Source organism: Naegleria fowleri (assembly GCF_008403515.1).
Source record: "Naegleria fowleri strain ATCC 30894 chromosome Unknown tig41, whole genome shotgun sequence".
Classification (NCBI taxonomy): domain Eukaryota; phylum Heterolobosea; class Eutetramitea; order Acrasida; family Naegleriidae; genus Naegleria; species Naegleria fowleri.
In genome coordinates this window covers 569,291-585,252 of record NW_025407973.1, presented here as the reverse complement: position 1 = coordinate 585,252, position 15,962 = coordinate 569,291, and the positions used below count along the sequence as shown (strand labels likewise).

The window sequence follows — 15,962 nt, the reverse complement described above, 5'->3', positions numbered from 1 at the left end:
CTTGAACTTTGGTTCCTCTACTAAAAAGTGGTAATTAACAATCTAGTTCTACTTTTTCTTTTTAAATCGATCATTCACCTGAATCTTACTTCCAACCGTTGTTCGAGTGGCTGACGAAGATAGGGTTGATGAAACAGATCCCAAATCGTCTTCCTGTTGTTGTTGTTGTTGATCTGACGATGTGACAGCAGCGACTCCTTGTCTTCTCAATTTAAAGAATTCTGGAGAAAGTTTGTTATTGGTGGCATCGTCCATGGTTGGTTCAATGCCCATCTTTTTCAAGGCCAACAATTGTCTTCGTTTTATCTTTTTCATTCTCTCATCGTGTGAATCCTTCTCCAATTTATAACGTTCTCTTTCTCTCTCGATTTCTCGGATGAGCTTCTTTCTTTCTTCTTCGAGTTGAATAATTTCATCATCTTCTGTAATGTCACTGCTACTAAGCTGCATTTTGAGCTGTTGCATTTCATCTTCGAGTTGCTTCTTTTCTTTAGCCCAATCCTTTTTCAGTTCATCCAATTTAGCTTGTGCTTTTTCATGTTCTTCTTTTTCATTCTTATATTTGAGTTTCCAACTTTCCACATATTCTCTCCATTTATCTTGAACATCGCTCATGTCATCACCTGGTGTCGAATTGGTACCAGGAACATTCGAGTTGGATACTACAGCTGAAGAATTCGATGGATCTTGCTCTGAATTTTCGATTTTTTTTCCAGTCACATCTGAAAGGAATGAATTGGCAGCACTCGAAACACCACCCTTATCTTTCATCTTTTCTAAAAATGCAGCAAGTGTATTTCCACTTCTCTTGTCACCAGCAGCATCATCAGAAAACCCTCCTTCAAGTGTGTTATAATCATAACCTTCTGTGAACAACTTGTCAAAATGTTCCATACACATTCCAATAATATTGTAATAAAATTGAGAATTGGTACTTCGTGACTGAATGGACTGATCTTTCTGTTGTTGAAAGAGATAGGGACCAATACATAAACTAAGAACTCGAGAATTTAACTTGTTTAAATGTGAATGATAAATAAATTCATTCAACACTTCAATTAATTCACGAAATACTCTTCGATAAATATTGTGATCGAGTTTTTTGAATGCTTTCATAAATTCCACAAGTCGTTTGTCTGTGTCTTGAATTTGTGAAATTTCCATAAAGGATGTCACTGGATGCAACAATGGAATTTGTAAATTTCGTAAATATTCTTTTAACAAATTGGCAACAACATTTGGATCGGTCGTGTTATCAAAAACAATCGAGTTGAAATTATCTCCTGCTTTTTGTTTGGCATTAAATTGTTCAATTAATTGCAAGGTTTGACTGGAAGGCGCCAACATTCGGAATAAACCCACACTTCTCACAGCACGGTCACTTGTCAAAAAATCAAAAATTTTGTACAAGATTGGAGGTAACTTTAAAAATCGTTTTGGATTGGTGTCATCTTCTAAATAATAATGTTGTTCCAATCGACCACCAAACACTCGATCAGTCACATCCGATTTATCCGTTCTGACTTTTTTGATCTGATTTTTCGAAGAAGAGGATGCATTCGATGAAGAATTCTTTTTTGGATACCAGAAAGGTTTCATTTCTAATAAAAGTTGTTCTTTGAGGAGATTTTTAGTGATGGTTTGCCATGGAACAAGTAATTCGGGATGACCCATCACGAAGAGAACATGTTCATCTGTTGTGTTTGATTTTGGTTTGATTTGTGATTATTGGTTGTGATCATTATTGATTGTTCGATTTGTTTTGTTGTTGTGGTGGTGATGTTGGTAGTGAAATGACAAGTAATTGTGGAATGTCGACCATCAACACGTGATGAGGATGACAACCATAAAAGTTAATCAATCGATGCAAAAAATTGTATCGACTGAAACATACCTGTACTAGGTGCAATGGTTTGATGGGCGGAAGCGATTTTACTCAACATTTCGGAGAGGTCTTCCTTGGGGTTCATGACGACCTCTTCGGTTTGAGCTTCGTTGATTTTGAAGTGAATGGTCTTTGGTTTGGAGAACATTTTTTTTGGTGTAAAAAAACTGACAAATGACAGATGACAAGTACGTGCCAAACTGAGGTTAGCTGAAATCATCAGCGAGTTACACCCTTAGTGGAGACGATTTACTTGTGATTGAGGTCTGAGAACATGTGTAAGTATTCACTTTCCCATCAAATGAACAGCTCAATAATGTTGAATAATTTTTAAATTCAACATCACTCACCACATCGGAATGACATGAAATGATTTTCTCGACACACTTCTCTGAAGTGGTCAAATCATACAAGTACACACAACGGTCTTCACTGCCAGATGCTAAATATCTCATGCAAGGACTGAAATCCAATCCAATGGTGTGAATGGAATTTTTGTGTTGACTGTATCTTCTCACATAGCTGAGTTAAGTTTCAAAAGTTAAAATTATTGTAATGAACAAGTGAATTAGAAATTAAACAACATACTCTTTTTGTCGAAGATCCCATAATTTCACACATCCATCCACAGATGAAGTAAGAAATAAATTAATGGAATCGCTGGAAGCATTTGGAGAATTATTTAGCGTAATTGTGTGAATGGGTCTTTCATGTGCCGACTCGATCGACCTCACGACCATATCTTTACAAACATCATACAACTCTAAACTCTTACTAGAGTAACCCATTAAAATATAATTGGAAAGATAAACATTTGGACATGCTAAAGATGAGATTTTTTGAGCTTGCTTGCTTTCGAATACATGTGATAGTTTGAACTTGTGGTTTTCAACTTTTCTGTAATTTGAAAGGTTTGTAAATTTCAAATGTTAAATTCGCAAAATGTAATAAAACTTACTTTTTTAAAAACTTTTGGTCTGTGTTGTTTTCCTTATGAATGTAATATTTGTAAAAGTAGAGCTTGTTGGAGCTCGAGAGAGTGGCAAGTTTGTCTTGATGATAGAACTGCGCATTGTTCACAGACGATTTGAACTCCAATTCCATTTTCTTAACATCTGTGCCACTATTTTTGATATTTCCTAAAATAGTTTTCATATGAATCACTGGTTCAATTCCTTTCTTTCCATTTTTCCACATAATTGCACTACAATCAGAGCTTGAAGTGAGTACTAACTTGGATGTGAGAGACCAGCTCACATTTGTCACAGAATTTGTATGCTTTTCCAAAGGTATTCCTTTAGTAGATTTTGAGAGTGGTGATTTGGAGAGGAGAGCCAGGCCACTGTTAGATCCAGTACAAAGGTTTTCTTTGTTTGGAGACAGAGAGAGGCACAAAATTGGTGATGAATGGAGTTTAACATCACATGACAGATGAATGGGTGGGGAGTGTGGCAATGAGGAAGCATCTATCATGGGTTCTCTTTTCGTTGATCTCAAAGTTCCAGTGCTTGAGGAGGAAGACTTTTTCTTGTGCATAAATGGAGCCTCTGAATAGCCAGAAGATTTGATGCGATTGGTGAATGTGGTTGGATGGTTCTTCAAAAGACCTTTGATATTGATTCATTATAAGTTCATTATCAGCAAATGTTTGAGTTTTCTCTTAACAGCAATCCTCTGTCAACAAAAGCTTACCTTTTTTCGTGGTTGTCGTGTTGGGTGTGATTTTCGTTAAGGTTCCTTTCAAGTAAACAGGTAACTCAGAATGATAAGTTATAGAGCTAATCTCAGAAGATTGTTCATTTGATGTTCCATTAGGTGTTGAGCTTCCTTGCGTTGTTGTTGTCACCTCTGTTTGCCTGTTCAAAATATTCAGATCGATCGCTTGGTGATTAACATCCATCACACAAATATGTGGTTTGACAGCACTTGCTGCGATTAATCTTGTGGTACAGTCATCTACTGACTTACACGCAAACGTGTGAAACAAGTCCTGGCATTCTGCTGTCAATTTTGAAATATTATATATCCGATTAATTTCAAAAGAAGATAAATTAATATCAATAGCCATTGTTCTGCTGCAAATCATCATAAAATTTAAATCGTTTTTGTTGAAGAAATTCATCTTGATGACATAAATTTCTTCATCAATTTCCTGTTGATCCGAGTCAGAAATTTCATCTTCACGAAATTGTTGCTGAATGAAATTATGTTGTTGCTTCCACACAGGTTCGCTACTAATGATTTCAAACGTTGGAATGGGTTTTTTACACTCTGGCTTTAAAAATTTTTTTACCTTCTTTGAAAGGTCAAATTCATGCAATAATTTTACCCACAAGCACTGAGAGCTTTTGTCGTTACTAATTTCATAAACTTGAATGATACCATTCGTAAAACCTAAAAAGAATCTGTTTGTGTCAGGTTCTTCACAAACACAAATGATTGGATATGGTGATAGAACTCCCGATTTATAAAGTACTTTTCGTTCCCGAATGTCCCATATCTAGTTGAATAATGATCGAAATAAAAGAAAAACAAAAAGTTTTAATTCAATTCGTACCTACCTTAAATGTTCGATCTTCAGATATACTAATTAAATAATGTGGGAAAGATTGCAAAAAAATAATTTCCGTGACAGGACAGTGATGTCCATCCAATTGCAAAATTACTCTTCCTTCATTGATGTGATAAATAAGAATTGTTTCCTCCAACCCAATACATAACAAATTGTCATCATCGCTGAACTTGACAAATGTCACATTTCCTAAATATGTTCCAATAATTACTAATGATAATCACAAACATCACAAGTATGTTTCATGAGGAGAATATTGGCAAATTCTATTTATCCAAATAATTTACTAAAAAACCTTACCTCCGTCTTGTTGAACTCCTTGCAGGCAAGCATAAATATTCCATAATTTAATCACCTTATTGGAGGCTGAGCAAAATAGTTCCTTCTTTCTGGTTCCAAAACATACGCTCATCACTTCGTCATCGCTGTGAGCGAGCAGTAGAATAGGTTCGCGATTCAACAATTGACCCTTCTCTTCAGAGAGTTGCCAAATTGAAACCAGTCCAGAACTTTCCCCACCTGCCATCAACATAGTGCAAGAAGGATACGACTGAGCGGGTGGTTTTTTGAGAGCTTTCAATGTTGTTGTATGTTGCTTGATGTTGGGAAGGCTGGATGATTTCCATTTTGTATGGGCTGTGGTTGTCGTGCTGTTGACGATTCTATTCTTCTCACAAAAAGGCTCTTCATGATGATGATGAGAAGAAATAGCCACACTTGTAAATAGGTATTCGGAGCTTGATGCTTCCAAAACATCCAATATTTGAAGAGCTGTGGATGATTGATGAGAAGAAGTAAATGCCTCAGGCTGTGATTTGAACATTTTTTTTCCATGCGCCTCCATACAACCACATTCTTACTGCATGAATGCCATTAATCTACTCGAGAGCAATATTGATTACCAAAAGTGGCAGTGTGGTAATGCAATTTCAATGTTTATTTCCAATGATTCATCTCTCAAGAAATGTGCTGAGCATTTACAAATTCTTCAAACTTGTTTCCATCAATGATTGCAATCGATTGACCATAGATCTTGGGTCGTCCAATAAACCAGCACTAATGAGGGCATTATCAAAAACTTGTTCTGCCACAAGCAAGGCCAAATCTGGATTGGATTGTTTAGCCTTATATAACTTGAGAATAATTGGATGACGAGGATTAATTTCAACTTGTTGTGGAGAGAGTGAAATGTCTTGATTTTGAACTTTTCGAATGAGTCGAAGTGCAGCATTTTCTGGATTCTTGATAATGGCTGGTGTGGTTGACAAACGTTTGGAAATTTTAACACTTGAAACTCGGTCTTTGAGTGAGTTTTGGAACCATTCACACAATTCCTTAGCTTGATCTTCATTGAGCTCGTTTTCAGTCTTTTCGTTTTGCAACTCTTCATCTTCTAATTCTGCTCTGTCAATAGCTTTCAATTCTTTACCGTTAAAGTAACCAATAGATCCAAAAACAAAGTCATCAGGTCCATCATAACCAAACAAAACTTCAATACCCTTCTTCTTGAATACTTCATAATATGGAGATGCTTCAGCATATTCTCTGTTTGGAGCAATCAAGTAATAAATGGTTTTTTGTTCACTTCCCATTCTACTAATGTATTCATCAAGTGTGGTCTTTTCTCCCTTCTTCAAAGCAGAGGACTCATATAAGAGAAGTTTGGCTGCTTCATCCTTGTACATGTAATCTGTGACAACACCTTCCTTAATGAACTTGTTAAACTTGTCATAGAAAGCAATATACTTGTCACGATCTTGTTTCATCATATCTCCAAAGAATTTAGTAATTCTCTTGACCAATACAGACTTGATCTTTTGAATGAGTGGAGAATCTTGTAAATGTTCACGTGAAATGTTCAATGGTAAATCTTCAGAGTCAACAACACCCTTCATGAAACGTAACCAATCAGGAAGAATATCAGGATGTTTGGCACGAATTAAGACTCTTCTACTGTGTACATTGACACCAGGTTCCATTTTACCCATACCCAAAGATTCAGTATGATGATCTGGAACATAGAAGAGAGCATTCATATTCAATGGAATGTCCAAATTAAAGTGCAAAATATACATTGGCTCTCCTCCAAAGTGTGAAAGATATTTGTAAAATTCTCTGTGTTCCTCTGGAGTCACAGTATTCTTATTCTTCAACCAAATGGCATCAAGAGTATTCACCTTACTTCCATTCAACAAAATTGGATAAGAGACAAAATTGCTGTACTTTTGAATAATCTTTTGTACGGTATCTTTGAATGAAAATTCCTTATCATTCTTCTTCAAGTAAATGACAATCTTTGTACCTCTAGCAACACCTTCAGCTTCGCAAATCGTGTAAGAACCTTCTCCAGTGCTCTCCCAACAGTATCCAGGTTGACCTTTGAGAGCGGAACGAGTGTAGATACGAACTTTATCAGCAACCATGAAAGTACTGTAAAAACCAACACCAAATTGACCAATAATGTTCGATCCAGTATCACCTCTATCTGCAGAGTCTTTTAATTGCTTCACAAAGGCACGAGAACCACTGTGTGCAATGGTACCAATGTTCTTGATCAATTCCTCTTTGGTCATACCAATACCACTGTCTTGAATGATGAAAATATTGTTCTTATCATCCACAGAGATTTGAATATTTAATTCTTTGGAAGCATCATCCACCTTATCGGGAGAGACTTGATTCAATCGACGGACTTTTTCCAAAGCATCGGAAGCGTTGGAAACCAGTTCACGAATGAAGACTTCCTTATCGGTGTAGAGAGCAGAGGCAACAATATGCAACAATTGTTTGGTTTCTGCTTCAAATGTCTTGTTTTCCTTTGCACCAATAATGTGTTCTGTTTCTCTAATAATACCTTCTTCCTTGAGAATGTCTTCATTCACTTCGGCCTCTTCAGCAACAACATCTTCGTGTTCATCCGCTGCTGCTTTCTTGTCGGATGAGTTGTTTCTAAAGAGTTGGCTTGTTGAGAAATTATTTTTCTTTTCAAACATCTTGTGATGATTCATGGAAACAAGAGCAGCAGCTGCAGAACAAGCCTTGCTCTTGGAGGCACTAGTGGCAACGATGCCTCTGCTAGACAAGACACGACGACCGATAGCCTTCATTCCGTTGTTGAGCATTTTTTTTTCAAATTCAATCAAAATTTGAAACTCGGAACCCAAAATCACCGAACAAGTTCCGAACTGGCAAATTGCCAAGTTTTTTATGATGGAATACAAGACATCCCTGGAATCGATTTTCGACGTGAGGTATCGGAATCCTTACAAGTGTGTTTATTTTCCAAATACGTTGCAAACACTTATTGCGAAGCTCAGGAGAAACACATTAGTAATCTAGACAAACACTAACATCACTGTGCAAATGTTTTACAAAACTCATTAAGCAAAATGGTAAGAAAGCATGATCGACAACATGCCCATTCTCTTTTTTTAAACATCTCTCATAACGAACATAAGTAGAAGAGGATAGTGAGAACAACTACGACTTTTGGCGGGACCGCGCTTTTTATTAAAAAATGAATTTTTTGAACACCAATTCACCAGCCTCAACGAACTCACCCGCAACAATGAAACCTTCTTCTGCTTATCAATTATTTCAAAGCGGATCTTCTTCTTCGTTGCTTTGGAAAACATCTTCTCCGAGGACACCTGCAACATTTATTAATGGTGCATTGAATGTAGAAATTATCAATCATCACGATGATGATGAAATCATGAATGAAGACGACGATGAACCTCTTGATTTGGGCCTTCCCTCATCCCTATCAAAAAAGGAGCAAGATTTAGAAAAAATTGCAATTAGTGTGGTGAGTGGGACGAACAATTTACGATCGTCACCTCAACGGCATCGAAGTACTTCCGAATTGAGTTTTAATGAGAGCTCTGACCAAAATTGTGATGGCATGCATTCTCGGACATCAACAGCCATGTCCTCTCGTTCCGACGATGATCATGCTTCAACCTCAACAACGACTCGAGCTGTCACAAATGAAAAACATGGTGACATGGTTCACGATTCCGCTTACACGATACCTTCTACGCTTACTAAAAGCCACCACTATTCAGATATTGTCACAGAGAGAAGAGATTGTCTGGGACCTCGCAGCCAATCGGAGCAACGAGTTATATTAAGCATTAATAATAGAGAAATTAATTCGCCCAGCAATGACGATGACCACACTAAGGATGACCCATTAGCTGTAAATTTAAAACCCTCAAGAATTTCGTATCAAAGCGGCATGAAAAAAAAAAATACTAAATTCTCCACACAACTCAAAGATAATCAAGCAGTTTTGGATTCTTCATTTTGCGATCTGAAAGACGAGGAATTATTGGAACGACAAAAAAAGCTCAAGAAAATTTTGAAAACATCTTCAGGGTTCCCTCCATCGATTGGCTTGGATGCATTGGCGGAATTGAAGAGAAAAATGGAAATGAAAGATGAAGATATGGATATTATGAACGGAATTATTGATTTTGCTAAGAAGGAGGAACAAAAACTTCTTTCGAAAACTGGTAATTTCAGTGCTATTGCAAAATACGAGCGAGAGTCAAAAAGACAAGACGAAAAGCGAACAGTCTCCAAATTATTGAATACAGTGAAGAATCGACAAAACTCAGATTCTCCTTCAGGTGGCTCTCTCACGAAACGATCAGATTCAAGTATATCCATGAGCAGTAGAAAACAAAAGTGGGTGGAAGAGTCAAAAAAGAAAGGTCGAGAAAATTTCAGAGAACATTTGTGGGGTAAAAAGATGGAAGAGATGGCAATGGAGGCAAGAATTAATCACGAAAAAACAGTCGAGAATTTTAAATTGCATCACGACAAGTTATACTCTGACTATCAACAATTATTGCAACAAATGAACTTGGAAAAAGAGACTAGTCAAAAATGTCAAGAAGAAAACAAATCACTCAAGTACACGATAGAGATGTTGAGACAAAAACTGAACAAACAATCAGTTCGAGAAATTGAAAAGGAGCAACGATTGAGGTTATTTGAAAATTATGAGCCCTTATTTGAAACACTTCAGAAAAATTTTAATTTTGATTCACCATATGATGTCATTAAGCGAATAGAAATTTTGGAAAAAGCACAGGCCGATTCGTTGACACAGCTTTTTGAAGCGCAAGAACAAAAAGCTGCTCTCGAAAGACAATTTGAAAAATACAAGGTTGATATTGAGTATAAACACCGACAAGCAATTAATGATCTCGAAAAACAAATCGAAAGAGATCAAAATCAGTTGAAAGAGGTCCTTTCAAATATGAGAAACATTCAACAGACGTTAGAGCAGAGTGAAAACTATCGACAAAAGTATCTTGTGCTGAGTGATTCGGTCATTGATTTGTGGCACACGTGGGTAAAGGATGTGGAAAAGTTGGGCTATCGTGATACCACCATTTACATGAAGAATGGAGAGCATAACATGAATGGAGCTCAAAATACTCTGATCATGCTGGGTGAACCTGATTTTAGTGACTCCAATCAAGTCATGTCTGCTGTTAAAAATCTCTTAATTGCATTTACTCCAAACAAGGCAGGACATTCATACACAGAATTGGCCAAGATGGCCAACGGCTATTGGCTTAAATATTTCAAAACGGATTTTGATATTAAGAGCAAACCTAAATTAATTTTCGAAAAGATGGCACAAGCGATCGAAGCAAAAAACTCCAAAATTCGCGACTTGGAAAGAAGGTTAAAAGAAACAGAAGAATCCAAAAAGAACTTTGAAGAAGGAATGAACAAAGCGATACGAGAGAAACGAGCTCTCGAAGTGCAAACCAATATTGTGCATCAACAAAAGAGACCTCAATCGGCTGGACCTCGACTGAAAAACACTCATCATCATCATGCGGGCATCTCCTCACCAACTCTCCGTTACATTTATGGACTGGAAACAACTGCAACTGCTGCTGGTGCTGCTACCACGACATCAACAACCTCCATGAGTGATCCACACATCCACAGTAAGAAACTACCACAACGACCTCAAAGTGCTCATTTACCTTTCAATGGTTCGGCTTCCAAAACGTCGTCGTCGTCGTTGTTTCATCAACCTGCTGGTCGGCATGCTGGAACACTTCAGCATACACGTCCCTTCACGGCTGGAGCTGTTCAGAATGCACAGAGACCTTCATCGGCGAGTGGTGTTGTTGGGAATACTTCCTTACGAAAACGACCGCAAAGTGCAGCACCAAGCACGAAAAGACCTTCCTCAGCACGTACACTGCGGCCGTCGGATGATACAAGTGGTGGTAAATGTTTTTTCATTACACAGAGTAGGTATTTGGAATGAAAGATAAACACAAAAGAAGAATCAGAAGGAGCATTGGTTGTACTTGAAACAAAGAATGGGCAGAATAAATGAAAACCAAAAATCGGAAACATTTGACAGCATCCTTCTCGCAATGAAAGCTATCCTCTAACAACCAATTGTTTGAGCAAAATTTTTCCTCGCATATTAGGAAAAGCTTTCAAAAATCATGATGAGCAATCCCACACGACGCCCAACCTCAATACTATACCTATACTAACCTGGGAAAGAATGAACTTTCAATTACATTGTCCTGATCATATCAATAATTTTTATTTTGAAAGTCACTGAATCTCTTAAGAACACTGATCTGCACTCTTGAAATCATAGAGATTTGCTCTCAGATGTCCTTGTTCAATTTCATATTTCATTCAAATGATGTTTCTCTGGTTGAAGAGGGACTCAACGAAAAATGCGTAAAGCCTTCAAGGAGAGAACGCACCTCATTCTTCTCGTTCTGAATGCCCTTCTAGTGGTCATCATCGTCCTAGGGTCGAATCAATGGAATAATCAGTCTTTTCCGTCTGGGAAAAGTCAGGAGGAACAACCTACTCTGGTCTATACCAATATCGGAAATAGCTTTCAATATCAAGAATATATTTGGATCTCAATTGAACAATCCAGAAGATTGAATCCTAACCTTTCCATTTATTTAGTATTATCAAGGAATGCCTTAACAACAGAAGTGAAAAAGAAAATTCATGATTTTAATTTGATTCCCTTCTTTTATGATGATGAAAGAGTGCAATCCGATCCCTTGATTAAGGAATTTCAAGAATACTTTTTCGTTCAGGGTGAAATGAACCCTATTGATGGTAATCAGAAATTCGTACAATTTACCACTGAGCGATTGTTTTATGTGTACGCTGTGATGAAATTCGAAAATCTAAGAAATGTTTTTCATGTTGAGAATGATAATCTCCTCTATGTCCCATTGGAAGAAATTTTAAAACCTCTTCTGGAATGTGGTGTGAAGTTTGGAGTTCCTTTTGCTGAACCCTTTCAAGCGGTCGTTTCATTCATGTTTGTTCAAAACACTCTGGTCATGAGAGATCTCATCGAATACATTTCTTCAATTTTCAAATTGGGACCAGAAAAGGCAGAAATGGAAGTAGGCACACATAATCTCAATGACATGACCATGGTTTATGCATTTGTTGCTAAGAGACATTCGGCAAGTCGAGACATTGTCGAGTTGCCTGATCGCTTCTTTGAGAAGGGACAAAATTGTGTCTTTGATCGATCTCAACTGTTGTTTGATGCTTGTGTGTTGGGTCAATGGTTTGCAGGAACACACACTCAACCTGGCACGAATTACTACCAAGAATCAAGACTGTTTGATCCAAGGCCATTTCAATTACAGTGGAGAGAGCCAAAGAAAGAAAGTTCAAAAAGATTGAACGAGCTGTATTTGGTACCGAAATCACAAGGCTCGAAGAAAGAACCTCGCGAGGCAAGAGTTGTGAATTTGCATATTCATTCGAAACAACTGGACAAGTATTTGTCATTGCCAAAGAGTCTCCTACACTACAATAGATAGAACATTTTCTAACCATCCTTCAAAAATTGATGTTGTGATCGTCTTTCTGAATTGAGGTTTGAACGACCGTGATCTCTGCTCATCGACGGTGTGTGACAACATGGAGTTCCAAACCAAGCTCTCACAAGATTTGAGAGACTTTCGGAAACTCGTAAGGTGAGCTTTCGACATTGCGGCGCGTCGGCAACAACAACCACATCAAACAAAAATGATTGGTAACCGTCTCTTCACTCATCTTCGCACTCGAGTTGCACTTCTTCCCTCTCTGAAGAGGCAATATTCATTATTGACAACAACACACCCAAACAACACATTGAACATCAACAACAGATTCAACAGCAACCACAAGGTGGTGGTGATGGTTCTTCTTTCCAACAACAAGCTCCTCAACAACAAGGAGGATCTTCTTATTCTCAACAACAAGGAAGTGCTTCTTTCCAACAACAACAACAACAATCATTACAACAGCACCGTAATACGATGTTTTTCTTCTTCACAATTTTCTCTTCGATACTCCTTCATCAACAAGGAAGACATTCAACAATTACTCAAAGACAAAGTTCCCGATCAAGATTTTGTCTTGATTGATGTTCGAGAGAATGAAGAGTTTACATCGGCCGATCTGCCTGCCATTCACACCAGTGCTCACAACATTCCTCTGAATGATTTGGGTCCAGCTTTGTTGACCATGGATGCCAAACAATTCAAGTATGTGTATGGATTTGATAAACCAATGGTGGATGCTCATTCTGAATTGGCAACGAGTGGCTATGGAGCATCGAGAAATGTCTCTGAAAAACCAAAATCAGTACTGTCAGGAAGTGATTCCAATTCAGCTCTGTCTTCAAAAAAGATTATTGTGTATTGCAAAATGGGAGGAAGAGCTGAAAAAGCCGCTCAGTTATTGAATGATTTGGGATTTGAAAATGTATTTTGTTACAAGGGAAGTGCAAGTGAGTGGTGGAACAAGAAATAATTTGTAGTCATCATGAATGATAATTATAATGTATTGTTCACATTAATTAATTAATCATTTGCATTCTTATAAATTAATTAAAATTAAATAAATGAATAAAAATCGACATCAAGTCCATCACAGTTCACCAAGATGATGAACACTTCAAAAAAAATGCATCCTCCAAATAATAGTAGTAACTTGCGAGAACGGGTCGCTAATTTTTTAAAAGCTTCAATGACGACTCGTTCCGATGAGGATGAAAACAATGACTCTATAAAATCAAATCAGACTGTTGATGATACAACAACGAACCAATCTCATGAAAGTATCAATAATAATAATCATGAAGGAAAGAAACGTAAAAAACTACAAGAGGAGGAAGAATCCGAAACTTCATCATCCTTGTTGAATCCGAATACTGCAACACATGACAAAAATTTAGAATATCCAAAAAAGCGAAAAATACAATCCACTTCAGCCGTTTCATCATCATCCTCATTTCCTACTTCTCAAATAGTTGAAAAAGCTCAAAATTCTTCATCCATCTCAGCTCCACTCACACCTCTCCAAAAGAAACTTTCACGAATTGAAAAACAACGTTCACTCTTTGGGAGTGATACAAAAGCTGTGCTTACCTTCAAATTGAAGGAATTGAAAAAACGATTTCTAACAGTGAATGATATTCAAAATCTCATGCTGTGGTCTCTCATGGGACATTCATGCACAACACTTCAAAAAAAGGACCAACATGATAATCACGAAACATATGACGCTTTATTATTCACTCCAAGATGGTTACATATTATGAACATGGGTCTCATTGACAAGGTTATCATTTTACATTTTGATTCTCTGAGTAAGGAGGTTTTTGAACAATACAAATCACACATGCCAAATATTGCAAAAATTATGGACAAGTATGTGATACCAGACGGAATACCGTCCAAACGACAACCGTATTTACTAATCAATCCTCCTTGGTCGGCTGAACAAGGAAATTTATCAATGATTACCGAGAAACGAACGGCCAATTATTGGCGCAAAACATTTCTTCACAGATTATTTAAGAGAAGTATTTCTTTCTTTAAGGAAAAAAATACCAAAAAAACGGTCACCACTAATAATACCAAGCATCTTGAAAATACTCGAAAATCATACAGTTTCAGTACCATGAGTGGTACATTGAACGTGATTGAACGAATATCATCTCAATCGACCACAGTTTCATCATCCCCTAGTCATCACATACCGACCATAGAGGTTAGTTCTGTTGTGACAGAGAAAGAAATTTCGACCAAATTGCAGGATTTACCTAAAAATAATCCTGAACTTGATAATTCAGAAGTGACAGAAAATGGAACTGAGACACCCGAACAAGATGAAAACAAAACAAAATTGGAAGATTTATTACTTTCCAGTGACGAACTTTCAGAAAACAATTACCCAGTTTTTTCGAGTGAAGAGGAGTTGACAAAATCTGGTTACATTTCAACCTCCAACTGGCAAAGTGCCGTAAAGAAGCATCGTCTTCTTGCACTTGACTGCGAGATGTGTCTTACCAAGAACGGAGATGAGCTTACTCGAGTAACCTTCGTAGACGAAAATGGTCAAGTTGTTTACGACAAATTAGTGAAACCAAAGGATCCAATCATTGACTATCGAACCATGTTTAGTGGAATTACAAAAGAAATGTTAGAAAATGTACAAACTTCGCTCGAAGATGTTCAGAAAGAAATGACAGAATTCATTTCACACGATACGATTTTACTCGGCCATTCTCTTGAGAATGATTTGATCTGTTTGAAAATTTGTCACAAACGAGTGATTGACACTTCAGTCATTTTTCTCACTTCCTCCAATTTTGGAACGAAATACAAGCAATCATTGAAACAACTTGCAATGAAATATCTCTCACGAGAAATTCAACTTAACAATGCCGAGAAAATTGGACACGACAGCATTGAAGATGCTTTAGCAGCGTTGGATTTAGTCAAGTTTGTACTTAGGTATGGTATTGAATACGTCCACAAAAGAGAGAAGAGAACCAAAGATTTTTATGCACAGGAGAATGTGTTCGAATTTTTGAGTAATGGTGAGAAGCGATCTGTCATGCTCGATCGTGCCAATAATTTGAATGGAATTCTTTCTGGTTCTCTTTCTGATGCCATACCTTGCTCAACCGATGAGGAAGTATGTCAAAAATCAAAAAAGTTTGTTTCCAACTCAGAATATGACTTGGTATTTAGTCACTTCTCCGAACTTGGTTACTTTTATGAAAAGAATGAATACGATCCTGTTGGAGCTCCCGGAAATGGCCACGAAGCAAAAAATGTCAACAAATTATTTCAGCTCATTCAAGAAACAGGAAATGAAGAAGAAACGACGAAACACAAGAAACTTGAAAATGAGCTATTGAGAATATTAGGAAACTTTGATCGATTCTATTCCGAGCTCTTTGAGGAAGCTTCCGAAAATTCACTATTCATTGTCGCAACTGGACATGGCAACATTTCACAAATAGAGAGAGCATTTAAAAAGCAAAAAGATTGGAAGGCGTTGAAAGAAAATTCAAGAGAATTGTTGTACCTCATCCAAAATTGTTGTGGTCTCGGTTTTATCGATATCAAATAGTTGGCCACAATAAAAACAGAATGTCGTTGCAACAACGTCAGCTGTCAAAAAAGT

The 15,962-nt window shown here is 37.2% G+C and overlaps 7 protein-coding genes across 7 annotated transcripts; 4 read left to right on the top strand and 3 right to left on the bottom strand.

Moving 5' to 3' along the window:
* Positions 1-48: 48 nt before the first annotated feature.
* FDP41_004956 (uncharacterized protein) lies at positions 49-2,033 on the bottom strand (the record flags this gene model as incomplete). The annotated part of the gene is made up of 2 exons (XM_044708427.1): positions 49-1,694; positions 1,895-2,033. 2 exons carry the CDS (start codon positions 2,031-2,033, stop codon positions 49-51), a joined length of 1,785 nt encoding a protein of 594 aa, XP_044560994.1.
* A 79-nt stretch (positions 2,034-2,112) lies between these two features.
* On the bottom strand, positions 2,113-5,280 carry FDP41_004955 (uncharacterized protein; the record flags this gene model as incomplete). Its single annotated transcript, XM_044708426.1, has 6 exons — positions 2,113-2,407; positions 2,474-2,782; positions 2,844-3,492; positions 3,578-4,385; positions 4,447-4,667; positions 4,758-5,280. The coding sequence occupies 6 exons, from the start codon at positions 5,278-5,280 to the stop codon at positions 2,113-2,115; spliced, it is 2,805 nt and encodes a 934-aa protein (XP_044560993.1).
* Positions 5,281-5,434: 154 nt separating this feature from the next.
* FDP41_004954 (uncharacterized protein) lies at positions 5,435-7,579 on the bottom strand (the record flags this gene model as incomplete). Its single annotated transcript, XM_044708425.1, has 1 exon — positions 5,435-7,579. One exon carries the CDS (start codon positions 7,577-7,579, stop codon positions 5,435-5,437), a length of 2,145 nt encoding a protein of 714 aa, XP_044560992.1.
* A 395-nt stretch (positions 7,580-7,974) lies between these two features.
* FDP41_004953 (uncharacterized protein) lies at positions 7,975-10,761 on the top strand (the record flags this gene model as incomplete). Its single annotated transcript, XM_044708424.1, has 1 exon — positions 7,975-10,761. One exon carries the CDS (start codon positions 7,975-7,977, stop codon positions 10,759-10,761), a length of 2,787 nt encoding a protein of 928 aa, XP_044560991.1.
* Positions 10,762-11,191: 430 nt separating this feature from the next.
* On the top strand, positions 11,192-12,319 carry FDP41_004952 (uncharacterized protein; the record flags this gene model as incomplete). Its single annotated transcript, XM_044708423.1, has 1 exon — positions 11,192-12,319. The coding sequence occupies one exon, from the start codon at positions 11,192-11,194 to the stop codon at positions 12,317-12,319; it is 1,128 nt and encodes a 375-aa protein (XP_044560990.1).
* A 208-nt stretch (positions 12,320-12,527) lies between these two features.
* FDP41_004951 (uncharacterized protein) lies at positions 12,528-13,295 on the top strand (the record flags this gene model as incomplete). Its single annotated transcript, XM_044708422.1, has 1 exon — positions 12,528-13,295. The coding sequence occupies one exon, from the start codon at positions 12,528-12,530 to the stop codon at positions 13,293-13,295; it is 768 nt and encodes a 255-aa protein (XP_044560989.1).
* Positions 13,296-13,448: 153 nt separating this feature from the next.
* FDP41_004950 (uncharacterized protein) lies at positions 13,449-15,908 on the top strand (the record flags this gene model as incomplete). Its single annotated transcript, XM_044708421.1, has 1 exon — positions 13,449-15,908. The coding sequence occupies one exon, from the start codon at positions 13,449-13,451 to the stop codon at positions 15,906-15,908; it is 2,460 nt and encodes an 819-aa protein (XP_044560988.1).
* Positions 15,909-15,962: the final 54 nt, after the last annotated feature.